Raw genomic sequence first — 27,976 nt, forward strand, 5'->3', positions numbered from 1 at the left:
AAACAAATCCATTACTTTTACTTGTGTTAAAAGTAGATAATAACTAATCACTAACTCCGCTCTGTCTCCCGTAGTTTTCTGTATGTATATCGACTCCTAATGAATCATATTAATTTTCAAACTCGTCCAATAGCATTCCCCACAAAATTCCCCCAGTATTGAACCAGAGGCCTTCTTCGAAAAGCTAGATGTCTAACTAAAAGTATGTGGTTGTGGCAATTTCCACCATGCATATTCATGGTATCCGTGCCTCGCCCGCCTGCCGCTTTTCACCATTTTCCGGGCTGGAAATGCCAACTGTGTGCTGAACTGATAAATTAAGCAATTCCAACTAAAATGCAATGCATTGCAAATTTTTTTGCTTATTTTTTTTGCGCTGCAGCTCGCGACTAGAAAGTTGAAGAACAAAAATAGAGTCAGATGAAATTTATGCCTCATTCAGGTTAGTTTTGATGTCTTTAATGCCTCTGCATGACAAGAAAACAGTAATGCAAAGGGGGAAGTAGGTGTTAAGATCGTCATATCGGTGATTTAAATGGAGGAAAAGCGGTGTGATTCTTAGACGACCCATCACCCCAAAGCTATAATTCCACACCATCTCGCGTCCGTAATTAAATGTGCTTTAATTTGTATAATTCAGTTGATTTAAGCATGTAGAACTTAAGCCCCAGACTCGGGTACCGAATGAATATTCAAAATTTTCGCGCAGCCTAGAAAGTTGCCTGGGAAATGCCAATTGGGGGTCTCGAACTCGGTCTCAGTTTTGAGAAGCCCTCGAGGGGCCCAAAAGATTTATCGCAATCCATCTACAATGTTAGCTGGGTGCGCGTTAATGGGGTTTACGAGCTCCAATTTTCTTATATGCAAATTATCCCCCTGAAAGCCGCTTCATTTTGAAGGAAATGGCGCGCTGGATCGCGGAATTCCTGTGAAATCGTCGTCGCTTGTCTCGTAATTACCCGCAATTTTCCATGAATTTATTAAAATGAAGGGCAAGGCAGACAAAAGCACGGCTTAAGTGCCCAGGGCTAACATCTCGTACATCCCAACCCCATCCCACCCCATTCTGGGCCCAACACCAAGCACCAAAGCCCAACGCTACCCATTCCGTTTGATTCCATCTGACTACAAACAAACAGACCATAAATAGTATAAATTTCCACATGACACGCGATGATTATGCGCTTTCCATGCAAACAAGTGGCTGCGGAAAAGGGGCGGTGGAAATTTACCAGGGAGGTCGATGGGAGGGCATCTGCATCTGCTTTCAACATCATTTGCGTATATGTCGAGCTTCTGGCTAATGAATACAGTGGGTCCTGGCACGTGAAGAAAATGCTCCGGGCGATAATTTAAAAAAGAAACGTACTAGTTGTATGTCCTGTCTCAGCTTTACTTTTACTCTCTTTCAATGTTTCTTAGCTAAATTTGCTTAGGAACCTTTGATCCCTATTGTTCAAAATTAGTTAAATGTTGAGCTTTTATTTGGAATACAAGTATCTTGTATAATTGTCTAGTGCCATGAAGTAGTAACACAAAAACAGTTATTTTATATTAACTATAATGTAATTTAAGGCGTAATACTAAATATTTTTCAGCATAAGTTGTGATTATGTTGATTTGTTTTCCAAGAGAATACCATACTCCTAATGCTTTTTGGCCCATTCCGCTTAGCGAATTCCGCCTGTACTTTCCACTTGCCAACTCACAGCGATAGTAAACCATTTTTAATTGCTCAAAGCTGGAGCGACAATGACAGCAAACGGCGTTCGTCCGCCTTCACCAAATCGCAGTGAGTTCATTTTGTCGAGTCGGCTTCCCATTGATAGTGTGGGCATTTGAAGTGACCCGGGTTCAGGAAGGCACAGGGGAACCTCGTTTCATGCGGCTCATCTGCATGTCATACATCTTGATATCTTGATACGATCTTGGTCATGGGATCGAAGCGGTCCAGTTGCCGTACTGCGGGTGTCTGGTTCTTATTAGCTCTGCACGCGCATTCGCATTCCCTCACTCGAGTTCCGTGAATTAATTTCAGTTTTGCATGTTGTTATTTATTAAAATTTCAGATCGGCTCAGACGTTTGCGATTCTCTGTGATGCCCTTTTAAATGCGCCGCTGTGCTAATTTATGAAATTCATTCCAACCCTAGTGATTGATATCTTTCAGATACTTGCTGTATATTTGTGCAAGCAATAACAATTCCGCTTGAAATTTAACTGAAACTTGGATGAAAGTCGTTTGCCCAAATGAAATATGTTCGTGGGTATTTTGTCTGATAGTTAATTTTATTTCATTGTGGTTTTGTCTTTTTTTTCATTTTTGTTATACATTTAAAAATTCTAGTATTTCATGTTTTACAATTGTAAATATTTTCGTGTTTCATAAATTCAATCGATTTTTACACATAAATACGATAGGTTTAAATTAATGTTTTTCGTGTTAGTTTACTTGCCCATAACATACAAAGTACGGTTAGTTGATGTTTATAATGTTTTTCTTCCGTTTCTTATTCATTTATTAAAATTAAAATCATTCAAATTGATTATCACAGTATTCACGCGAAAAATAAATATGCTTACAATATAATCTACGGATTTTACTTGGAAAGTGCTAAACTTTCTAATTATGTTATTCGCTAGGAATTCATTATTTTGACTTTAAAAATGGTGCAAAGAGTGTACTTAAATATTAGTAATACACAAAAGCCACAAAGACTCATAAAGAAGCCGAATTTATTGCCCATCAAGGCAAATAAATACCATTTCCTTATGATCCACAAAATGTTGTTGATCAAGTAAACTTTAAATGCCGAATGGGTAGCTGTTAGCTGTTCACTTGAGCAGCACTATTTCGGATAACCTTTATAAGAGAATTACTTTAAAATAAATACCATTAATAGTTAACATAAGCAAGCCCCATTTTGTGTAGGAGCTGATACCTATCCGTAGTACAGAATTATGCTAGTATTTGATGTGTTTGCGACTTTGAACCTGCAAAAAAAGAGCAGAGAAGGCGATAACGTTAGTTAAGATAATCATGTATCTTTTACTAAAAATATAATAATAATTTGTTACGTTTTCAAGTCGTTATCAATTTGCAAAATACGGCATTCATAAATATTTAGATAATTAAGCGGAATGATATCAAAACAATTACGTTATTACGGAAATTAATTTACAGTGAACCGAATATAAATCCTATTTATTGTATCTACAGATACTGGTTTAAATGTATCTAGTTGTAGTTATATGTTTTAGAGGAGTACACACCTGCTGTTGCTAAGCTTCCTTCGATTTTTCCCACACATTGCACTGTCGTTGTCCCTAAATGTGACCTCCCTGCAGTCCGTCAACGCTTCCTGATCCCTGATCCCTGATCCCTTAGTGCATCATAAAGGAGGACTCCTCGTCGTCGGCACCCGTGGGACTGTCCAGGGAGGGATTGATGCGCTTCTCCTTCTGCCGGCGGTTGCAGAACCACACGCGCACCACCTCCTTCTCCATGCCCAGGCGATCGGCCAGCTGGGTGATCTCCTCCGAGGTGGGCTTCTGGTTGGCCAGGAAGGCCTTCTCCAGAGCGCCGCGAATGGTGGTCTCGATGGAGGTGCGCTTCTTGCGACGGCGTCCAATGATCTCTGGTGTGCTGACCGTGGCCTGCAAGGCCGCAGGATCGAAGACGCCACCGGTGGCCTGGATGGTGCGATCGGCATCATCCAACCACTTCTGGAGCAGCGGCTTCAGCTTGCACATGTTCTTGAAGCTCAGATTGAGGGCCTCGAAGCGCGAAATGGTGGTTTGCGAGAAGTCATTGCCATACAGCTTGCCCATGGCCAGACCCACATCGCCCTGGGTGAAGCCCAGCTTGATCCTACGCTGCTTGAAGGTCTTGGCGAACTGCTCCAGCTCCTCCAGATCGGTGGTTTCCTCCGGCGATGGCTCGCCCGCTGCCCGAGCAGCTGCAGCACTGGCCACCGTCTTGGGCTGCGGCGTGGTGGTGCCCTGGCCCATCTGGGTGCCACTGGTGGGCGTACTGGGCGTCAGCATTCCACTCAGTTTCAAACTGGCCGCCGAGCTGGGCGGAGTGATTTGCAGTGGGTGTTGATGGTGGTGGTGGTGGTGGTGCAACTGCTGTGGTGAGCTGGCCGGACTGCGAATCGCGATAGGACTGCGCACCGAGTGCGGTGTGGAACTGCGTGGCTGCTGCGTCATCTTGTGGTTCAGCTGCAGCGGCTCATCCGCCTGGCGCTGCTGCTGCTTCTGCAGTGCCTGCAGCTGCTGGGTGGCCTGGCTCAGGGCCTGCAGTTGACTCTGCATTAGGAACTGGGCCGCCGCCACCTGGGTGGTCAGGGCCGGATCGTCCTGTGCCAAGCCCAGGGAACCGCTCCGCAGCAGCTCCATGTAGCTGTTGAACTGCTGCGTCAACGCAACTTGACGTTGCTGCAATAGCTGCTGGAACTGGGCAAAGTCCTGTGGCGACAGGGATCCAGTCAGCAGTGGGTTATTCATGCCCAAGCCAGCTGCTGCGAGTTGCGCCTGTGGCGAGGACATTCCCGGCAGGGCCAGCAACGGCGAGATGCCACCACCCATTGTGGATGCCACAGCGGCGGCTGCTGCTGCCGCCGCTGCCATGGAATTGGGCGTGGTGGATCCACCAGCCGAGGGCGCCAGCACCGGCGAGATCATGGGCGGCACTGGCGAGGGCACTGAAATCACCGGAACCGGCGATGCAGTGGCCGATTTCACCGAATTCGACGGAGACTGTGTGCTGTGACGACTATTGTCGCTGGTCAGATTCAATGCCCCGCCATTGGCGTCCTCGTAGTCCTCCTCCTGTTTGTACTGATGGTGGTTCAGGTGGTTCAAGTGGTGCGGATTGTGATGGTGGTGTGCCGGGTGGGGCTGCAGCGACAGCAGCTGGCGTTTGGCCTGCTGGTGGCTCAGGGAGAGCGCAGGACTCAATGGAGATCGGCAGCGATCGCTCGAGGTGCCCACACTCGAGTTGTTATCATCGCAATCGGAAGCTGCAAGTAGAGAGTGGTTTGGGGATTAGGAAAATGAAAACTAACCATGCCAAATAGAACCAAAATGTTAACTGCTCATAGCAGCCTCTACTTTATTAACTGCTTCATCTCTGAAAGTCTCTCCCATGAAAACACACAACTCTTTTCCAATCAGGCCAAGGAAAAGAGGGCGTAACCAACTGGCCAAGCCCCATGGAGAATGGATTTTCCCAACCACCGATGCTATGCAAAATGAGTCACCCTGACCGTTTTACCCATTCGAATGTCCTTTTGCATAAATTTAGCATAGGCCACACAAGCGTTTTGTATAATTTTCGTTCAATTTCATAGTCCGTTGGTTTTCGGTTTCGAGTGAAAGCCTTTCACGTGACCACCCACCCACCGCATTCGATTTATTATGCGAAAATTTCCTCGACTCTTTCGTTCACCCCATCGAGACCGTTGGTCCATAGTTTACATAGTTCCACCTTGACATCAAATGGAATTCTCATGTTTTCTTTTCATTTTGGCTGACGCTTTTAGCTGCTTTTAAGTGGCATTTTAGCATTTCAAATGCCCGGCCAAGGCGATTTGTATAAATTTGCTATTTGTATGCATTTTATTTATACAACAAGGCGATGGCTAGTGGAGTGGTTAGGGTTTCGATGAGGGCTCGGCCCAATTGATTTGCAATAATATTTAAATACACGACGAGAGTTTATTTTTGAGCTAAGACTGCTAGAACTAGATGGCCAGACTTCCTCCCTCATAAAGGGGCAATCAAAGGAGCTAAACCCTTTGAAGTGGTCCCTGGTCTGGCATCCAGAATTTCGCATCCCAATGCCCCGACCAACCAATTTCCACATCCTGTCCACTGCGGACAATTTTTGCATATGTTTGCCTGGGCTACTTTATGACTTCTGCTCGCCTCCTGATGCCCGATTCCTCTGATTCCAATCCCCCATACCCAATCTCCAATCTCCGATCCCCGAGCCCTGGTGCTACGTGAATTTGATGACTTATTCGCCCAAGTGGGCGACCCACCGACCACATGGTCATCCTTTTTACATATGCGACCGAACCCTGGCCAGGAACGATTTCTTTCTCTCCTCCTTGGACGGGCTACGTGCGTCCATTTGGTATTCAGATGATGTGCAAATTCGATTTGTATGTGTTGTGTGAATAGCTATGGGCATAGGCGGAGTTCTGTGTCTTTGTCTGTGTAAAAGGGGTTCTAAGGAATCTAAAATAATTGACCTTTTTAATGCAGAAAGCTAGTCAGTGTCCTTGCCATGTCAGCTGTGCTTATATATATATACTTGAACAAGGAATATAGTCATCAATAGTGCTATTATTTAGTGGATTATTTGAGTTCTATGTAAGTATTTGCAGCACTTGCTGACATTTAAAACCCCTATAAGGAAAGCCCCTTTTTCGCACGCCCCTGCTCCATTTAGCACAACCAATAATAAAAAGCCAAATGGTCAGTTTGACTGCACATTGAGCTACCCCAAAAGCGCTCCCACATACGGCCGGCATAACGGAATAATTTTTGCATAAAATATATGTAAATATATATGTTCATGTTCGTGAAAGAAATCACAGCAACTGTGTCCAGTCCCACACACACACACACAGCAGACAGCCTCCCTCACACATATTCGAATTCAAATCAAGCGAAATGCTGTCAATAATGTGGTCAAAAGGGGGGGTCAAAAAAAAATATCGAAAGGGAGCCAGAAAAGGTTGAAGTTGGTTTTTGTTCGGACCGTGACTAACGAAGTCCATGAAATTTGAAAAGTGTGAATTGCAAATTGAACGCAGCCTTCTGCGAGCAACGAGTTATGAATAATAATCGAAGGTTTTTATGAATCTATCAAATATTTATAGTGCACCAAAGACCAACACACTCGACAATGGGTTTTCCCAGCTCCTCGGCTAGGCGAACGAACAATTAGGGGCAATTGACAGGGCCAATTGTCATTTCAGCAACTACTTAAGAAGCTGTTAAGGCGAAACACCCATTTAATAAGACATCAAAATCAACTTAAAGACGCCCCTCTCCATTTTCTGGCTTAAATCACAATCACAATCACAGTCGCAGTCGCAGGGGCTGTGACAAAAGTTTTGACAGGCCTTCGTGTGAGGGGCGACCCTCCCTAGCAGAACAGCCCAACCAACCCTAAAACCGAACTGCACGTATACCCTGTATCTGTATATCTATCCAGTGCCTAGCGCGTGGCTGTCGCAGGCAAGGGTTGAATGGTTTGATATTCCCTCCGGTTTATTGTCTTTTGTGTCGAGCCGAAAACATGCGAGTGATTTAGTGAAACCGAGATGCCTGATGCCGCTTGCCCCAAAAAGCAGATGTTTCAGACCTGGAATGCATATATGTGGCACATACAGCCAGGTCTGGCTGCATGAAGTGGACAAATCTCGTAAATCGTTTTCGGACAACAGCTGATGCTCTAAAATGGGGAAAATAGCAAAATAGGAAAATGGGAAAATACACTTACCATTCGATTGAAGTGGTGACGGCGAACGCGACAGGCGACTGATATCTGAAAATAAAAGGGAAAACACAAATTTGAGACTAGCCGAATTGAGACCACTTAAAGCTAAAAGTAAACTAACACACGTCGCCAACATAAAATTTTCCAAGAAGCAAATGCTCAAAGTTTACGATACACAAAATCGATACCGATATACATTCTAAGCCAGAGCTGACCAAATGGCCAGTCCAGACATCGACACCGTTGCCTATAAAAGGATATTTTTATGGAGCTCGTCGAGGGGCAGCCGAGCTGGAGTTCAAGGAACACCTGGTCCGTGTGCGATTTGAATTCTTGAAGTTGCCATCGAACCCGGACACGGACACGGACAGCATTTGTGCTGCATTTTTATATCGGCAGCAATTGAATTTTGTTTGGACGCGCTGGCTAATTTACGAGTGCAGCGTGCTGACCCCTCTGAAATGCATTTCAAATTGAGTGCTCCTCCTATTTGGGTGTTGTATGACACTGGGTTTCTAAGAGCTTGTGTTTCTAGGCATCTAAGGTTACTACACATTATTCTGGTGTTTTGATGGAGCAAGCATTCTTTGCTTTATATCCAACACACTTCTTTCTTTTAGTAACTCCATCTATCTCCGTTTTCGCTACCTAAGAACCTATTTTCCGTGCATCAGTTTATCTGAGCTGGATTTCTCGCCGTATGCCACCTCAATCTTCCCTCACTGCTGGCACGCTTCTGTCGCCCTTTTGGCCACGCCTTTGAGCCGCTAATTAAGCGGCACAACTGCTGCCAGTTCAAGTGGTGCGGCATATGTGAGGATCCAGCATATATAGTATATACGTGTATATCGGCTGGAGTTAGGTAGATGAACGTTTTACAGAAAACGCGGCGTTAAAGTGCCACATAAATTATGTAACTGGGAGGTGGAGAGTTCGGGAAATTCAACACCCTCGCGCGTGTCCAGCACGAGGGAAATGAGCAGCAGCATTCGAAAGGTTTTCCAGAATTTTACAGTTTTTGGCACAGAAATTTGCGAAAACCACAGGCGGCCACCCCCAAAAATGAGGCGGCCGTCAAGGAAATAAAATACAATTTTTGAGAATCGCCCAGCGGGGGTGGCGGTTTATGATGATGTACGAGAGCGGGGAAGGGGAGGGGATTGTGTGGCGCACACAATTAGTCAATGACCTCGACAGTTGGCTGGCTGGGGGTGGCTAAAACCAATACACAACCGACTTTCTATATATGAATGCTATATGGTCATCACGTGCGCAGACTGAGACTGACTATCGATTGAATCGCAGTCGTCGTCGTCGTCGTTGGCGGCGGCGGAAGCTGCGTGTCTTGAACTCTTGACCCCTCCATCTCGGACTGGGCTGGGCAGCCCGAAAAGTAGCCGAAAAAAGTAACATAAATAAATAAAATAAAACATAATAGAGTGAAGGGAAAGCAAACATAATGTGCGTGCTCCTTGGCCTTTGTCTCTGCCTGTATATTCGTAGCAAAACAAAACTGGCAAAATCGCCCAGAGAGAAAGCTTCGGTGCGGCGAAATGAAAGCTTGATTAAAGGATTCAAGAGAGTGCCAAAACCATAAAGGAGCGCCGTGTCCTTAGGAATTATTCCAACATCATTCGCACTTCGTTCAGAAGTCTAGCTAGTTAATTGGCATTCTGCTCAATTAACATGCAAGCGGTTGAAGGCAAACCATATTATAATAAATGCAAATTTAATATGCAACTAGCCTTTTTTAAGTTTTTAAGGCAATGTAATCACAGGTTGCGGCTTTCGCACTCTTTTGAGCTCTTTGAAAAGTCAACAAACCCTGTTGACTGTTTGCCTATCACTTAGCCTGCATTACAAAATCCTATTAACTGCATTTTCTATCGATTTCCGTTGGCGAATTGTAAATCTTAATCGACTCTTCATTTGTTTCCTATGAGTTCCAAGAATTACCCATAAAAATCGGTCACACGCCCTCTTTCTTGATCGGCTTTTATAGCGGCGATAGGCGATAACGCCAAAACTAAACCAACAAAAAATAAAACAGAAAACAGAAATGACTGCATGAGCTCATGGACAATGACTAAAAATAATGTTATTATTCAAGTTGGACATTGTCGTCAATTGCCACGGGCTGTAATCGACCAAATATATTCATTTAAAACTGATTGGCGGACCAGTAATTTCTGGGTCTTCGATTAATTTATTAAAATCGGCAAAAGATGACTATACTTGTTTACCAAACGTGCCGGACTTCTTGGAATCATTCTTTGGCTATTTTGCAGGTGTCCAAAACGTTAGCTCGATTTTGGTTGTGCGAACGATAAGCGTTGGCGATAAGCAAATCGTATTGTACAAGGTAAACTCCATGGGAATATCATGAGACATATATTAGCTATCGTTAGTTCTCAAGATTACGCGACTGATTTACGTCACGTGCTCCACATAGGTGCTCCTGTACCAGGTACTGGAAATCCCCAAAATTATCAACTAGTGCCAATCTCATTAGCATGCTCCAATGTCGTTTGCTATCTGGCTACTTGCATATGCCAGTTACTCACTTTTCATTAGGGAAGTTTTACATAATCAATCATAGCCCCCCCGTTCGAAAGCCAGTACCACTTGGTACACCTCAAGTATGGCTCATCGGAATTATTACGCATATTCCGACGATTTTCTATTTTGTCATCGAATGCGCTCTTTTATTGCCCCGCATTCGCTGCGCTTCGAAAACGATAATTGATAAGGCAACAAATTAAAAGTATTGTTTACAACGGCCAAGCGGTTCCATTGAGTGCCCATCGCCACCAGTATCGGCGGTGCACCTATGTACGTGTATTTACATGGTCATATTGGTGGGCTGGTTGTGCAAGAAATGCGTCTTTAATAAATATTTTATGGTCCGGCATTTGTAGTACCCATTTGCTGGTTTATAAGTTTGTTAGTTTGTTAGTTAGCTTGTACGTATTGGTAGTTCTCGCCTGGCACCGCCAGTCTTGAGGGTCTTGAGACCCGTCTTTAAGTGGGGCACTGGGAGTTAATATTTATGGCAGAGACACCTGTGCCGGTGTTTATTTTCAATAGGCAGATTGCAGTTTTCTTTGTTCTGGCTTTGGAGCGGTGAGTCTTGGGTTTTTGCTCCGATATGTGCAGAGCACCTGACTGACTAAACCTTGGTCATTTTCACGGGTTCTGGCTTGGTAATTCAGCGGTGAAAGGGAATTTTAATTTGAATGTTTATTAGATGCTTTGCGAAACTATTTGCAGGATTCTCTGTAAGGATGGTTCTTATTGGGGACATAATTTGACAGCAATCATCATAAAATAAATAAACTTATGATCTGCCATCTTATAAATCACTTACATAAACTTGAAAACTTTAGAAGTTTAATTGCAATATTCATGTTATCAAAAACTTTAAATATGATATAGTGTTGACATGACCAAAATGAAGAGCAATCTTTTTGTGATTCAAAAACTTAGTTTAATTGTGAAAATATTAAGCAAGAAATAAATATTTATAAGCTTAGCTCCCAGACTAACAAAATACATTTTTAAAAACAAATTAGAAGTTCTAGGTGAAAGTAATACCAAAAAGCACTTGTAATGGAACAGCTAGAGTCCTTAATGTTAAGCTGTGTATGGTAAATCATTTTGCATTGTCAAGACAATAAGTACAAGTTTATAGTCTGTTTCTAAGGTGTTCAGAAGGTGTTAACTTACATCGATTCTGCATCATGTGAACGGCGGCCTCGCGGGCACTGGTCGGTGTGGATTTGAGCAAATCGCGCTTCAAGGAATTGTTATTATCCTCGGGACTAGCGGTGTGCCAACGTAGCTCCGACATAACCATTTTCACAACTCAATGGTGCAAAGGCAAGTGTTTATATGCGATATGTTCAATGTTTCTTAAGCACTGTCAATTCACTGGAGCACTGGTATTTCTGTTCTGATTGATTCTGATTCTGATTTGTTTGTGTTGGGTTTCTTGGTATCTTGTAGATTAATTCTGATTTCTTGGAAGCGCCGCTTTCGTGTGGACGCGTTCGTGTCTCGTGTGAAACTGACAACAGAGAAGCGGTCGCAGCGGCAGGATAGCTCTCAGCGAACTAACGGATAATCGCTCTAGGCCTGAATGTTTGCGTTCTGGCGATGATGATATGATGATGATGACTGCCTCTGTCTGCTCTCTCTTTCTCGCTCTGTGGCCGCTCTGGCTCTGGCTCTTCCTCTCCCGCTCGCTCTCTGTGCCGGCGTTTGGGATTTTGAGTTTGAAAACTGTTGTGCTGTGTTGTGTTTGTTGCACCCCTAAAAAAGCCTTAAGGGTTGATTTTCCCTTTTTTTAGCACGCACACACAGACACAAACACACACACAGACAAACACACGTGTGCGATGGGGGGTAAAAAACGGACTGGGGAAATGGTGGCGTATACGTGATAAAAAACGCGACCTAGCGCTCCACACGTTTAACTGGTTCCACTTTTGCGCGTCGACTGCAGTTGAATTGGAACTTGGGCAGAAAAGGCAGAATCGCTGGCAGAAGAGCGAGAGAGAGCTTTGGAGCGCTCTCCCCCTATCTCTCTCTCTGTCTTTCTCTTGCTGGCGTTAGAAATGCGTTCCACACCCACACGGACACGAACACGAACACGGACACACACTCACAATCCAATTGGAGTGGAGAGGAGAAGTTCTTGCGCTCGCTCTCGCTCTCTTGACTGCGAGTGAATTGTAAACTAACACACACATTTTATGCGCTTTAAAATTTAGCGTGTGCGTGTGTGAGTGGGGGGCTACCTCGTTTGTGGTTCGCTCGTGGGCTCCATTGTTGTCGGTGTAGCGGTGTGTGTGTGTGTGAGTGTGAGATGCGTGCGCTTGTTTGAGGCGTGGCTTAAAATTTAAATTTGGCTTTCAAATGGCAATGGATTTTTTATACGGCCCCGCTCTTTGGAGCCGTATGTGTGTATGCATATTATTTTATGATTGGCGAGTCAAAAATGCTGCCAAACGCTGCTGTGTGTGTGCTCTTGAGCTATGTAAAAATATTTTAAAGCTGCGTCGACGTCGACTGCAGCAGAATACCCCCACCCCCACCCTACTTATTTGCAGCACTGTCGTCTTCTGATTTCGCTCTTTGTTCTGCCTCCCGTTTCCCCCTCGCTTTCGCAATTTTATTTGCCATTCATGTATGCACACATGTGCGGAGCGTAGTAGGGGTACTCCCGAAAAAAGAAAGCCCCCATCCACCCACTTCTCCTCTCGTGGACTTGCCACCCACTTGGAAGAATTTTCTTTCCTTTTCTTGCTTTTGTTTCCCGGTCTTTCTTTCTTTCGATTTTTTCCCCCGTTTTTGTATTATTTTATGATTTGTTTTGGTTTAGCACATATTTCGATATGAAAGGACATTTATGGTGGGAAAGTTTTCTGAATAAATATTAAAAAAGTAATGTTTATAAACGCCATTTTCGAGTATAATTGATAAGACTGAAATTTTGTAACACAAGTAGAAAACTATTCCCCAGTAAATCAACGCATTCATTTTAGAAAAACTTCTGTAATCTGGTCAAATTTAAATACAGAGGTCAACTTCTCTGAATTTCGTTTTTATGCATATTGAAAACTAAATGTTTTTTATGTTCCGGAGAACAGCAAAGACAAACGAATTATAATGAAAAAGTCAAATTTTCAAGGCGAGAGTAACAAAATCTTGCCCATATAAAAAACTAGCCCAACTACCTGGACGATGCACAATGTACGCATATATTTTTTATGCGTACATCGCTTTGTTATGGAAAAAAATCATAAAAAATTGTTACAGTCATAAAAAGTCGAAAATAACAAACAGGTAGGAAGAAAATAAATGTGTGGGATAAGAAGAGGACACGAAATCAGTGGAATCAGTGACCGGGTCCTGACAGCGTTTAACGCTTTCATCAATGACAGCCACCTAGGATCCGTTTAGTTTTCCTCGGTTCTGAAGGATTTCGCGCTCCTAGCCATCTTTTTACGACGCAGGCTGGCTCGATTTCCACGTAAATCATAAAAAACATTCGATACGTTTGAGATCCCAGGTTGCCAGTCGCTCAAGTCAGTCGGGCAGTCGGAAAATCGGTTTGTTGGCCAGCATCCTGGCCCTACATGTTAATTAGCTCAAGAGCCATTGGACCACTTTGACTACTGGTCATTCGCGCTCTCACGTTCGCGAAGAGCTGTTAAAAAAGGATTTCTGTAATGCCCTGTAGTGTGTTTTCGAGTGGTTTAGGCTGAATGTGGCCATCTCAATATATGGGTTATACATGGGTTTCAAAATTCATCAATACTATTATAATGAACAGTGATGTAAACATACATATACAAGGAAAAATATTAAAAGTTTATTGGCTTTCGAAGTATCTGCAATTAAAATTTTGCTTTACACGACTGCCTCTCAAGATATCTCTAGTCAGTAGAGGAATATCTCGAGGGTATCATATAGTCCATCAGTTCATTTACAGCTCCCTTTGACTTACTGATCGTTTGACTTTTTTATTTGCGTGAACTCTAGCTGCACCAATGTGGCCTACTGTGCGTGTCCATAAAAAATATCAGAACTATTTGTCGGCTCGCCCGCTATCTTTCTCTCTTTCGCGCTACACTACCCCACCCTTTCGCACTCACCTTGCGCTGCGGAGCGTCCTTGCGGACTATCGTAAAAGGAAATACGTTGCCGAGAATTACTTAAGTCAATGTAGGCAAAGATCATAAAAAAGGCAAAAAGTCCAGAAGAGTTGAGAGTGGCAAACAACATTTTTATTGGGGCAGCCGGAAAATATTAAAAAGAAAATGGAAGGGAAAGGGAATTTTCGTAGCCATTTGGAGTGTACTTGGTAAATTGTTTGAGAAAATAATGAAAAGTGAAATGTCTAATGAAGTCGTAAAGTTCTTTCGACCAGCAAACACGTTGGCATGTGTTTGTATTTTAGTGAGATCGCCCTTTTTGGGGGCATGTTCTTGTGGGTTTCCTGATTTTAGATTTTAGTGCATTGATTAATGGGAAAAGGAAACTAAATTTGGGGTAAAAAGCAACTTTTTTCGAGCACTAAAACATTTTATAGTTTAGGCATATATCTTAAAAGATGGAGATGAAATTAAATTGGTATTCAAGACGAAAGGAGATCGTACAGCAACATTTGTGCAAAGTTTCTCAAATTCATCAGCCCTAGTGGATAATATTTTTGCACCCTTTCAGCAAATATAAATTTTAATGGAAATCCCACCCCAGTTCAGCGGGAGAGTGTGCGTTAATTAAATTTGTCCCTCGTTCTAATCGGCAGCTTAGCATCTCCAAAAATCCGCTCACAATTTTGCTTGAAATTATAGGAAATTCGAACTCAAAATGACTTGGGGTTGGTCTGAAGAGGGCTACTCTGAAAATGAGGAGGGAAAAGGAAAAGCTGCTGCAGTCCGTTCTTGGCGCAAAAATATTCATGATACTTAGCCTCGCAATCCCCTAAGGTTTTTTACATATCTCCGATGGCAACTTCAATTCAGACTTTGCCATTGTTTTGGGTAACATGATGAAGCACCGCATCATCGATGTCGAGGATGACATTCAATGACATTCTTTGATTCTTATTTATGTCCTCACAGAAAATTTCGGTCTGCTATTTTTTTGGTAGAAAAGAACAGAAATCAATTGCGTTGTCTGCCTACCTCGATAAGGAAATATTCGTTAAAAAACATACGATAGAGCAAGGCTAAACAATGGAAATGGTAAGGAACATGCTACGGTACTTTGCTGGCATTTGACACCCCAGAAGTAAGGACATACATTGGCAGGACCCTCAGGTAGTGAGTGCGGAGTCCTGAGATGTATATGCATATGCGAGCTGTTTACCTACCCCCAAAAGTGTACTTTTTTCCGCTTTTTTATGCAATTTTTAGCATGAAAATTTGGGTTTCCTTCTGTTTACTCAGGGGTAGTTAGGAAACTTTCTTCGCTTCGTTTTTTCGGCAGTTTTATAGCGAGTTTCCTTAATTGCGTTCTTTCATTTCCTTACTACTTTGAGTTTACCTAGATCTCGGATTGTGGTTGCTAACGGTTTTGATTTATTTTGCGCCGTTTTCTCGAAAAAACACAAATCGAGGTATTCTTTGTCAGTTTTTCCTCGGGTCCTACATTGCGGAAGTTTCCCACGAGTTTTAAGGTAAAAAATGAATATCTTTTTGCATGCCTCTATCTCTGATTTGGGCAGAGGACAGTTGCCTAATAAGGTATTTGTTTAGGGTAATGACTGTTAAAAGGAGCATTGAAATATCTAGGTATTTGCAATGCGGGGCTTATCGACTTTAGCATGGAAGATAAATGATTGGGATTGTAGGACTTCTTATACGTAATTAGATACTACGCGACATTTAGACGATTGTAATAATTTATAAAACGATTTTCCCACATCCCTACACTCTGCAGTTCTTGAAAACCTTCTTAGCTTCAATTTCCATCGCAATAGTTCTTCGCCACTCACCATTTGGGTCCTGCAATTTCAGACACTGCTCTAAATCTCGCACATCCTTGCTGGCATTGTTCAAGTGGCCATAAAGAGCAACTGCTGCTCCGGTCAGTTCCAGGACCGTATCCTTTTCCTCCGCCTGCTCCTGCTCCCCCTGCTCCTCCTGCTCCTCTTGCTCATCCTGCTCCTCCACTTTCAAATGCAGAGGCGACGGAGCATTGTCGTTGGCAATCTGAGCTGGATGCAGCCGTTCGGCTCCTTTATCCTTTGGCTGCTCAACATATTCATCACACGATTGCAACTTCAATTCGAGCGTTAGCTTCTTGTCCCGCATCCGCCTCGTTCCCTCGTCCTGCTCCGCAAGGGGCGGCGGCGGCGGCGGCGGCGAGGGGGAGTGGCAGGACACCAGAGTGGAGGAGGCGGGCGAGGACGAAAGAAAGGAGCTGCTGTGATTTGCGCTGACATCGCGCATATTTGTGTCAACAGCAGTCAAAGTTCCATCTTTGTGCTCCTCGGAACTCGTTAGGACAGCTTCATTCGGCGGCGTGGCAAGTTGTTGTCCTGGCTCGAATTTAAAGTTGCCAACTGCAAGGAGGGACAGTAGAGGATGGTTATATGGATGTTAAATGGATTTGCAGAGATTTTAGCTCGCTAAGTCAGTAGTTTTTGTCAAAAATGCTTTCGTTTTTCGCCTAGCTATACACGTATGTATATTTACTAAGTTTCAGTAACTACATAAAAGCCCCCTTTAAATCTATGGACTCCATTTTGTTATATATATTTAAATCACTGCCGATGAGCCAATCAGAAGCACAAATCGCTATCTTTGAAAGGGTTGACCTCGGCATTTACATAAGCCTATGGTTATGGAATCACAGCAACCCTTTTTATGACCCAACCCCAGTGGCATTTGAATAAGCTTCGCTCTCTCTGGTGGGCCATAAAAAAGGGGTTGATTTACATAAAAAACGGGCGGGCTGACTTCATTTTAATATTTCCCCCGAGGGTTGATGGGCCAATACGCACACTCCTGACATTATGCTGATAACGTCATATTTCCCTGGCTTCTGGCGTACAGAGAGGGGGGTGTGGGGGACAGCCGGAGGGGGGCTCTTAAAAAAGCAGCCAACCGGGCACATTTCATTGGCTGAATGGCCTCAACTCCGCATGTGGGCCAACAAAAAAGTGCGGGGAATATGAAAAATATTTTCATCGCAAGGCGTTGAAATGTCTCCGGGTAACTGATGCTCGAAATAACGGCAGGACATAGCCATCATGTGTCCGTTGAGTCCTGTTCCTGTTGCTGGGTAATTTCTGTGCTCAGGAATGCCACTAAAAAATGAGTCACATGGATGGGTTTCAAGTGTTCAAGTGTGAAAGTTCTTGGAGGGGGGTTGGCTCTTAAAAGGGAAAGCCTAAGTGTGCAGGAATGTGTGATACCTTCAACAGGGGAGGTTACCCGTAGGACACTGCATTTATGTACGCATTTCTCCAAAGATTATACAAGGCAAATATAAAGATTGAGTGAAAATCGTAGAATAAGCTTAGGCTCTTAGTCATTAGACTTGGGAATGCAATGCCATCTGAAACCTTTTAATCTTGAATTTAGCAATCTCCTTAAACGAGGCTTACCACAGAGATGAATCTTAAGTAACCCACAACAGTGAAATTAGTGCATTTCGCCATCCTCTTTCATTTCCAGGTATTCAATGGCATCCCGTTTTTTATCGCAGAGTATTTAGGAGCGACGATATTTCAGGACTTCAATTTCTCGCTTGGGCAAACAAATCTCCGCCTGTTGCGCAACCTGCATATCTTAGGAAAAGGTAAACTTCTGAGGCCAAGCCGACAGGATTCAATAAGGATAACTGCGACTGCAAACGAATTAGGCGACTGCAGCATTAGGCAGAAGAAAACAAAGACACTGGAATTATTAGATTTTTTACCGTTTGACAGCGCATTTCAATTGCACAATTACGAGGAAGTGGCAGCACCGAGAAAAGGATCCTCCTCGGTCATAAATTTCTGTCAGCTAGCCAAGGATTTTAATTGAGGAGCTATCGCCGCAGAGACCTGCCATCCATCTCGCTTCCTCCACCGCCAGGAGGCCAGGTGCAGCCCGGGAATCAAAGGAGGTGTTGCTGGGGTCCAGAAGGATTCCCTCTGGCGCAGCCAAACAGGAGCAGAGGACGATCCATCGTCGTGGGAACTGCACATTGCGCAAAGGACAATGCCTTCAGCTCAGCTAACCAAGTGCAATTTGGCTTTTGTCCCCTGGCAACTGCAACACACCCGCTGCGTATTTCGGCACACAAAGTGTAACTGTAACACTGGCCGGGAAAATGATGAAGAACCCGATTCCAGACAATGGCAAATCTGGAGAATCGGGAAATGATGATCACTACACCATTGTGATCATTGGCTACGCACCAAAAGCAAGCGAAACAAAACGGCGGCACAATGCGCAAACTGATTATTGTTGCGACTTTTGCTCTTTTGTGTCTGCGAAACGTGAATTTATTGCTTCTTCTTTTGCGACTTTTTATAGGGTTTCTAACCTTAGTATTATAATATCGGGAGGGATTTTAGAAACAGCGCAGTGGGTAACCTGCTGACCATCTTCATGTGCTCTTTCCAATTACTCAAAGCAAAACTTTTCAAGTTTTTCACTGTTTTTAGGATGATTTAAATGTGTGATTATTTCAGATTTAAGTAGGCAACTGAGGTGTCAGTCAAGGATTTGTTCAGTCATCACAAAAAAAGAATTTCCGGTAGCTATCGATTCTGTTCTTCTTTAAAAAAAAACCACACTATTTCACTGCATTAAGATGTTAGATAAAATGCAAATGAGTCTGGAAGACATCATCAAGTTGAACAAAGTTCACCGCGCTCAAAAGCAAGGAGTTCAAAGAGGATCGACGAGAAAACCAAACTCAAAAGGCGGATTGAAAGGTATTCTAAGGCCCCGAAACGGAACTGGATACATTCATAAGGCCAAGTTCAATCGGGAAAACGCTTTAAGGCCACCAAAAAAACACACTTTTCTGATGGTTTGCAATTTGAACTACGCACTGAATGACGACGACATCATGGAGCTGTTCAATGAAAACGGTCTGGTGGAGAAGGGGTTCGTCCACTACGATCGCGATGGCAACTCATTGGGCACCGCTCAATTGATGTGTAGATATCGCGCTGATGCCATGATGATCATCAGGCAGTTCCACGGCGTTCATGTTGACGGACGCCGATTGAAAATACATCTCATTCAAAAGACACGCAACTGCAAGCGTCCTGTCCAGAATCATTACTACCAGTCTCGTCCTGTCCAGCCGGGTTTCTTCAGGACACTGTCATTCTCGACTCGTCCTCTCGAGCGCAACTCTATCCAAGTGGATTCATCGACCTGCGAGAGCCGCGAATCTTCTCCCCATATTTTGCCGAAGACCCATCGAGGAACCTATCGGACTTCTGGGGTGCGGTACTACAAACGCACCTAGACCACATGTCGATTTAAATCATTCAAGCAGATTCTTTGAAATCATAATCATTCTGCATAAAAATATATACAGAAATAATGTTTTTATCCAGTAATACCACTCTTGCTACGGATCGTGGCATTGCTGGCTTTTAAGAATCTTTATAAATTTGTATGGAGTAACATTGTTCAAACTATAATAAATATAGCCCTTCTATGGTATTCATAAATTTTATATTTATTCTTAGCAAGTTCAAAGAATTGCTTGAAGAATTGTTTGAAAAGCCAAACAGTTCAACTGATTTTCTCATTTATGATGTTTCCCTTTTAAATTAATTTAAATTATGTTTAGTATGCTTTACTATATGATCTCTATGTTGTCATATGCTATACGTTTCTCTTTTGGTTTTGGAGCACGCCCAATGCATGTAAGCACATAAAGTACACTGGCAGCAATTCGTAGGAGCTTCGCTCGCATTTAAATAACGGCGCGCTCTGGTTAATGCGCAGTTGGCACGCAACTATCTACCTATCAATCTTTTTTTGCATACACTGAGCACAATTAGCGCTTAGAGGTGCGTTCGTACCGCCGTCCCTCGCTTTTGACGCCCCCGCTTTTACACGCCTTTCTACACTTCGCTGCTTGTTTGCATAAATTTCGTGCCAGGCACCTGTGGAGGCCCCCTCTCACTCTTACTGTCCGTCTCTTTCTCGCTGCCGCACTTTGCATGTGCAGCCGCTCGAGACGCGCGAGTCTTGCCTCTCTTTCGCGCACGCGGTCTTCTGCGCTTTTGCGTTTTGTAATTGCAGTTATTTGGCCCACGACGCGCATTAAAAAAGCAAACATCAGCGGGGCGCAAAAAATAAATGCTCCTAAATTGCGTAAGTTCATATTAAATGCATATATTTAATTTAATTTGTATTTGTATTGCATTTAAATTTGCCAAAGCAGCGCTGCAAATGAAGTGAAAATGTGTTGCAAGTCCGTAATTGCAGAGGATTTTTCAATTGCTGCCGGCTAAAATTATAGGCTAAGGTTGATATGTTTGAGAAATCACTTATGCACTGCAGTTTAATTGAAATTTAATTGATTAAAGCATGTGCAAAATATTTTTGAAGAAGTGTTAGTGCAAAAGAAAATTGATTTCATTTTCAATGGCTTAGCTGCAGCGTTTATCCATCGAAAAACTGTTCGAAAATAAAGGAGTATTTCAAAAATAATAAAATATATGTTTTTACCCATTCCCACGCTGCCACGAAGCCCGCAATATTTTCGCATTATTTTAATGGGTTTTATTTATTTTTTTTGGCAATTTAAAATCGATGTTTCCCAAGAAAACACTCCATTTGATGCTGGCGGCAATAAAATCCTTTCTATTGAGAATTCAAAAAATACGTTACGAGATTGTGCAGAATTTGTAGCAAAAGTACTTTCAAGAGGTTAAATGTCACTTAAGCGGATTCGATTTTCATTTTTTTCGCACCCTGGCATTTTTTCGGGCAATTACTTGCTGTTTTTTACAGAAATTTTGAGCGCGCAAAGTAAATGGGAATTTTAATGGCAGCTGCTCATGGCGCAAAAAAGGGGTGGAAAAGGGGCTCACATCAAATGTGGGCATGGCTCTAAAATCAAAGACAAAAAAATCATAAAACTATATACACATGCATTTTCAACCCTATTTTGCATGAAAGTGAATGATAAGCAAAAAACAAAGTTATGAAACTGCCGAGGGCCAATAAAAAAGTGTTTGGTATAATGAAAACTGGAATGGGGGCCATGTATCGGCGGAGATATCATTGTGCTCATCACGAAAAATGAAAATCGAAATCAGCGCGTGCGGAGCAAAAGGATGCGCCTTTCGCTCGAGTCCTTTGCCCAAGCGTGCTGCGCATGCGCGCCTTGTTTGTTATTGTGCCCGTTGTGTAACCCAATCCTGGGATTCCTGCAAGGGTTAGAGGACGGGGACGAGGACGAGGAACCCGCTCTAAAACTGTTTCGAGTGAGTCGAGCTGGTATTTGCTGAAAACTGAGATTGTTTTGTCGTCGCAGCTCAATGTGGCGGAACTTGCAGCTTCCAATGGCAAGGGCATCGCATTTATCATCATTAAAGGCGGTTCGGTTTGGTTCGGTTTGGTACGGCACACGCATATCGCCGTCGATCGAATATCCTGCGTCGAGGTCCTTTCACTTTTGGGCCAAAGGATTGCGGCCACTGCGGGTCGCAGCTGCTGTCGCTGTATTTGTTTGGAAATTAAATTTGACATGCAAACATTTTCACAAAATTTCCCCCTTTTCGCTTGGGGACACCCCCTGCATGTCCTGCGAAAGGATTTCGGCGTTGCTGGCATTCAATTCAAATTCGAGCTGTCGCCGCTGACTTCCTCTTGTAATACGATACAGCAGTGAAAGTAATTTGCGACAAATTTCCACATTTTCCATTGCCAATGGCATGGGCAAACACACACAAAAGTGAAAGCCATGCAAATGCCTCAACAGATGTTTTTCAGCTTGGAAAATGATTTTCGTCTGGCTCTGCGCCGACAAAAAAATTTGTTGGCTTAAAATGTTAACAAGCGAAATTAATGAGCCCTGCAACATGAACGGGAAAATTAAATTTACGTTTCCATTTTCCTGCAATTCTTTCTTTTCAAAGCAAAAACTTGATTATTTATATGCTTAGGTTAGATAGTGTTAAGTGAATAATTATGGGTTTGTCGAGAGGGGAGTGGCTGTGATTTCAGTGAACGGAAATTATGATTCATAACGTTGGCAGTAGTAATTAACCAAATTGACCTCCCCTTTGCAAATTAAAAAGGCTACCTTTAATATTAAAAAATTATTTAAATTAGTATAACGAGTCATGCTTAATATTGTATAAACGTTTTCCTCAGAGCATTTATTTACTTAACTATACACACGGATCATATCAACCTGTCTGCATGAAATGGCACTTTCCTGCTTATGAGTAAATCCGTAGAAGAATACCCTTGAAAGATGTCCCATTTAGGAACCCTCACAAACACTTTCCCATGCAAATTTTCCCTTAAGGTGATTTTGCATAAGATTGAGCTGGAAAACAACCCTAAGAAGTCTGGGAACATTTCGTGGGATCCATGGGATGAGGCAATCTCACCTGCGAGTGCGTGGAAAATTGCAAAGCCAGGTAGTTGGGACGCAAGGACGACTTTCACTGCATTGCCTTCCACTTGAACGGATATTGCTCTAAGGAGTACGAAGGACGAAAGGATCCGAAACTCATTTCGCATTATCCTATTGATGGGCACTCATTATTATTTATTATTTCTCCTCTTTGAATATGCAGCAAGGTGCGTTCTGGGACGTGGGAATGTAAACAAGTCGCCTGTCTTGGGGGAGTTTTCTTCTGATTTTGTGTTATTTTATTTTGATCTTTTTTTTTGCAATAGATTTTCCTTCAATAGTCTGCTCGCGGCACTTGCTGTGCCATCCACAAATTAAACGAAATTTAATTGTATTTCGGGGCAGAATAATGATGCAGGAAGGATACCCTTCCTCCAAGATGATTCCCATCTTTTTGATGTTTTTGGTTCCCATTTTTTCCTGCCCGAACGGATATTGAGCGAATGAATTTATTTGATTGTCTGGGGCAGTCGGTCAATGCTGCAATTGGGAAATGGGGAACACGGAAGTGCACATGTACATAAATCAAACGATGGGCAATTGTCGGGTATGAAAGGGAAATGCAGGTGTGCTGGCCGCCAAAGAAATGGCTAATATACTGGGTTCGGAAATCAGCAAATTGATCGTCGATGGATGTCAAAATAAATCAAGTTACCAATTCCTTTTTTTGTTTTATCTTTGAGAGTACGTTGATTAACTTGATTCAGGCTCTTAGAGCATTCAACTGTCTAAAAGTCAGCTGGCTGTCTTTGTACGCGCAATATGCACAAACATTTTGCCCCACATTAGTCATGGTAATTGCCAGCAATAATTGCAATAACAATTAGTACAATTATTGCAATTTACTTGGCTCGTGCATTTGTATGTGAATGTGCATTGGTGTACATGAGTTTCTGTAATTTCCAATTTGCAAAAACCAAACTCATTATTTTTTGCGCACTTTTCAAAATCGAAGTAAGGCGGCAAACTATTTGAATTTCATTACAATCGCCTTGCTTCAAGCTATCTAAATAAATTTCAAGTATTTCCATTTCGCTTTGTTAGTTGCTTTGGTTTTTCGCACTTTTTTTCGCCCGCTAAGCACGCAATATTTTCTGCCCTCTCCATATGCCGCGAATTACCATATCTTTATTCAAAAAAAAGAAAGAAACTCGTTGCACTTCATAAATTTTTTAACTGGCTGTGGCAGCAGAACTCCCTAATTAGCTTTACAGTTTTACTGGGGATGCGTGCCACAGTCAAGCCGACTAAAAAAACAAGACAATAAGGCAAAAAGGCAAAAACAAAGCGAAAAATCATTGAAAAATGCTTTCAACTTTGCCGCTGCTGAAATGTGGCAGCTGAAGATCAAAGCCAAGGATCAGAAATCTCGGCTCTGTTCTTGTCTTGTTATGATGATTTCTTGGGCTGTCTTCCCATCTCGTCTCAGTTAGCCAATCCATCCGTCCATCCAGCCAATCCATCCAGCCAATCCATTCATAATAATGCGAAATCGGCAACTAAAGTTAAGGAAATCAAAAGCGGCAGCGAAAAAGACTCCAGAGGGGGGTAAAGGCAAAAAATTTGCTCGGCTTGAAACAAAAGCCGCTAAACAAGTCCGTTTCGAGGCCCCTGGCACCATTTGCTGATCTGCTGACAGCGTTAAACGAGCTACAATAAAAAAATTTCTTAACTTTAGTTGACATTCACTTGGACAGGCCGATCTGCTGAACAAATCCCAGGCTGTCTCTAAGCTTTGATTAAAAACAAATTGACATTGAAATTGTTTGAAAAAGTATAGAGATGTCACTGAAGGGTAAACTAGAAGGATCATCACTGGGTTTTATTGCTTAAAACGTCAGCTCTTTTTGAATTCAGCAAATGAAAACTATTTCAGTTACATAACTACTTACAGAAGAAGTGTATTTTATAAATTGTTAGTTTGGTTAGGTCATGTGATATGTAGCATTTTAATTAGCACCCTCAAACTTACGATCACTAGTGGTCAAGATTAGCAATTAATACGCGGCCGCACTACAGTTATCCCGTATGATGGGGAAAATTGTTTTGAAATGGCCGCAACAATCAAAACACGAAATGTACGCAAATAAGCCAAAGTTGTAATTTTTCAATTGAATGAACAGTGGCAGCAACAAGTGCATTTTCGCTGTAGAACACACGCATATTCGCAGTCAGGGTTAAATTACCAACGAGTTGTTGGCGGGGAGGGGTATGGGGGTATGGGTAATTAGCATGCACTGCGATTAACATATAATTAATTGTAGGTAGAATACGAAAAAAAGTGCTACAACAACGGCAACAAATTATATTTCCCTGCAAATTGCTACAAAAACAAGCGAGCTTGCAGCCAGAACAGCAACAAATAATTATCAGCGACGGCATCTAAGCGGCGATCGCATGCAAAATACATTCCCTGGGTGCAAAATATCGCAGGGAACACGAAAAGAGCACCAGAAGTGAGCAAGGATTATCCGCAGATTAAATACCCTAATTGGCCAACCAATTTTCAGACCAGGAATTAATTTAGTGCCTTACATTACTGGTCATTAGAAAGGGTTAACTAGTGTAAAGAAGACTTTTACAAATATTACAATGTTATCAAAATGTTTTCAAAACAATTATTAAGATGTTATTAATAATGATTATTAAATTATGCATTTGGCAATCCAACTCCATCAGATAGCCTGATACCCCCACAAAAACCCAGGGTACTTCAGCTAGCAACAGGTGCAATGCATTGCGCACTAATTAGTTGCACAACAGACCGAAAAAACAACAAAAGATACGCAAATATTTGTTGCTGTTTCTGCTGCCTTCATAACTGAGCCAAACTGAACCGAGCTTTGTAATTGAGACTTGGTCTTGGAAAAAGCGGCGATGTCGATTCAGCATATGCACTCCTATGTGTATGTCTGCAGGCGCATAACAGTTTGTCTCGGCAAAAGTTCAATTAACGCATGCTCATAGAGGAGTAATGCCAGATAAAGTAAGCAGGGGGGACAGTGGGAGACAAACCACTTAAGTGCTCAAACAGGCCAGAACGTCTGCGAATCGAAAGACTGAAACAACGAACGCGGATTCATGGGCGCGGAAATAAGGAGCAGAGGGGAGTAATCATAGCTGGAGCAAGCAATTGCTTGCCAGCACTGTGGCATATGCAAATTTCCCTATAAATCAGCTGAAATCCATCTATTCAATGCCATATTTCTCCTTCTCCAGCTGTGAACGCGAAATGGAGTTCTCAACTGCAATCGGGCCAAAAGCGTTCAATTAGCTGACCCCGGGGGGTGCCACCAGACACCAGTGGGCCAAAATACACTGTAAGAACATTTTATATATATTTTTAAATTTAAATCCTCTTTGGTTACCAATTAAAATTGAAATGTTTTATATGTACTTGTATGTTTGTAAAAACAAGCTCTTCATTAAAAAATACTTCTTTGAAATTATTGACCAAAAGTTTTAGTTTTTGCATATTATATTCAAGTTTACTATACTATGCATTTGCATATCCATATTTTCGCGAGTTTTTCTCTTTGTTTTTGTCACTCTATATCGAGCTGCAACTTGCATTTATATTGCCCTTATTGCTTCTTAAAGGCGGCACCCCTTCGTCCCACGTCGACCAGGGGCCGCACTTCAGCGGGGGTAATTAGCAAATGTTTAATTATAGTTCACAATTCGCTAGTTGCTCCTTCTTTTCAGCCGCGGCTCTGGGTTCTTTTGGCTTAACTAATTGCTCTTGGTGACTCGACTTGACTGGCTGGGCCACTGAGTGAGTTGTAGTCGCTGCTGCCAGGAAACTGACACAATTGCCTGCCAATTGTAATTAGTTTTGCTTTTTGAACATTGCATGGAGGTGGATGAGGAGGGGGAAGTCTGAAGACAAGTGCAGTTATCCAGAAGTTGGAGTTTTTCCTAGGAAAAATATTTTTTCAAATTTTTAAAAAGACATTTCAAGATAAAGGTTATGGCATTGCCAAAAAGCCATCTAGCGTCGAGTAGATGCATCACATTTAGGGGTGAGTTCTACTCCAATTGGGATAAAGAAATTCCCGAAACAGATTGAAGATTCTTCTGATTCGAATTTCTAGGGGTGTAAAAAAGTCTTCTTGGAAATAATAATGATTCACTACAACATTTACTAACCATTCGATGGATTATTAAAGAGCAATTACCGCAAATATAAAGACTGCATTTAAAAGGAACAACAACTGACCTAGAACATTCATCTAAATACAAATAAAGCTGTAAAGATCCAACACAAAATTCGTATTCTTCTTGAACACAAAAATGTTATGGTTACTTACCGTTTAGCAGAGGACAAACACCTACGGAAAGTTTCTATTATCCGAAAGCCAAAACAACCAATTCTTCTATTCAAGACTATTTTTAACTTGTTTGACTTCTTTACGGAGCTTGTCTGCCGCTTGTCTACGGTTGCAATTGAGGTGCAAAAAAAAGCGAAACAGTTAATAACTTTTTATAGCCGCACAAAAGCGGGTGTCGTGAATTGGACAAGTTTTGCCGACGCGTCGACCAGGCCACCACAGTGATTCACCGGCCAAGTCAGCGAAGTCCACAATGAAGCGATCTCGTGACAGACAATTGCCGGCAGTTGCAGCGACATCTAGCGGCGGCGCCTGCCAAAGTGTTAAATAACAATTACGACTTTATAAAGTCGTTGGTGTCATTGTAAATGTTTATGATGCCGGTTCAGTGATCACACAAGGAGCCAGGCAGCCAGGCGGCCAAGCAGCCAAGCAGCCAAGCAGCCAAGGGAGCTAATTAGTCCAGCAGACAGGCGGGGGCAATATGGCATAGTATATATGAACTTACATACATATATGTATATAGAAAATATGGAAAAGGGAACGAATCCAAGAGTTTACCAAAACTAATTTCAGATATGCATCGGCCGATGTTGCGAGTTGCTGCCACGGCTGCTGCAGCACGCCCTCCATCTCCATTGTGGCCAAGAGGTCGCTTCTGTTGGACGATCCCGGCCAAAAAGAGCTGAGTGGCCGTGGCCCGAACCTGCCCGACTCTTTCGGCTTGAATTAAAACCAATCACAGCAACATGCAAAAAGAATCTGCAGCAACATGTTGCTCGTGTGCATGCACCCACAGCTGAGGTCAACATAATAGCACCCAGATGCATGGTTAATCCGCACCAAATATAAAATTAAATGGCAAGTGCTACAATTTCTTTTTGGATCTTTTGTTGGTTGTAATTTTATAAAATAAGATCCAGATCTACTAATGTAGCAACTAAAAAATCTGGTAAAAATTTTTATAAAAATTCCCGCTGATGTCTGAGTTTTATTATATTTCG

At 42.6% G+C, this 27,976-nt stretch overlaps 2 protein-coding genes across 3 annotated transcripts in view; one reads left to right on the forward strand and one right to left on the reverse strand.

The window, feature by feature from the left end:
- Nucleotides 1–2,308: 2,308 nt before the first annotated feature.
- The window catches only part of LOC6542408 (protein nubbin), a 33,921-nt gene continuing 8,253 nt past the window's right edge, over nt 2,309–27,976 (reverse strand). The window contains exons 2-5 of one of the 2 annotated variants that reach the window (XM_015159446.2): nt 16,022–16,591; nt 7,519–7,563; nt 3,273–5,023; nt 2,309–2,993 (exon numbers count right to left, since the gene is read on the reverse strand). In XM_015159446.2, coding sequence (XP_015014932.1) covers nt 3,384–5,023; nt 7,519–7,563; nt 16,022–16,591 — 2,255 coding nt within the window. In that variant the 3' untranslated portion in view covers nt 2,309–2,993; nt 3,273–3,383. Of the gene's footprint in view, nt 2,994–3,272; nt 5,024–7,518; nt 7,564–11,241; nt 12,016–16,021; nt 16,592–27,976 lie in introns of those variants that run through there. The other variant, XM_001969684.3, reaches the window with a different exon arrangement.
- Nucleotides 18,734–19,503, forward strand: LOC6541318 (THO complex subunit 4). Its single transcript, XM_001969686.2, has one exon. It carries the CDS (start codon nt 18,835–18,837, stop codon nt 19,501–19,503), a length of 669 nt encoding a protein of 222 aa, XP_001969722.1. The 5' UTR covers nt 18,734–18,834.

This window comes from Drosophila erecta, unplaced genomic scaffold (genome assembly GCF_003286155.1).
Source record: "Drosophila erecta strain 14021-0224.00,06,07 unplaced genomic scaffold, DereRS2 tig00000055-arrow-pilon, whole genome shotgun sequence".
Lineage (NCBI taxonomy): Eukaryota > Metazoa > Arthropoda > Insecta > Diptera > Drosophilidae > Drosophila > Drosophila erecta.

Coding starts and splice junctions, on each gene's coding strand:
- LOC6541318 (XM_001969686.2), top strand. CDS start 18,835: ATGTTAGATAAAATGCAAATGAGTCTGGAAGACATCATCAAGTTGAAC.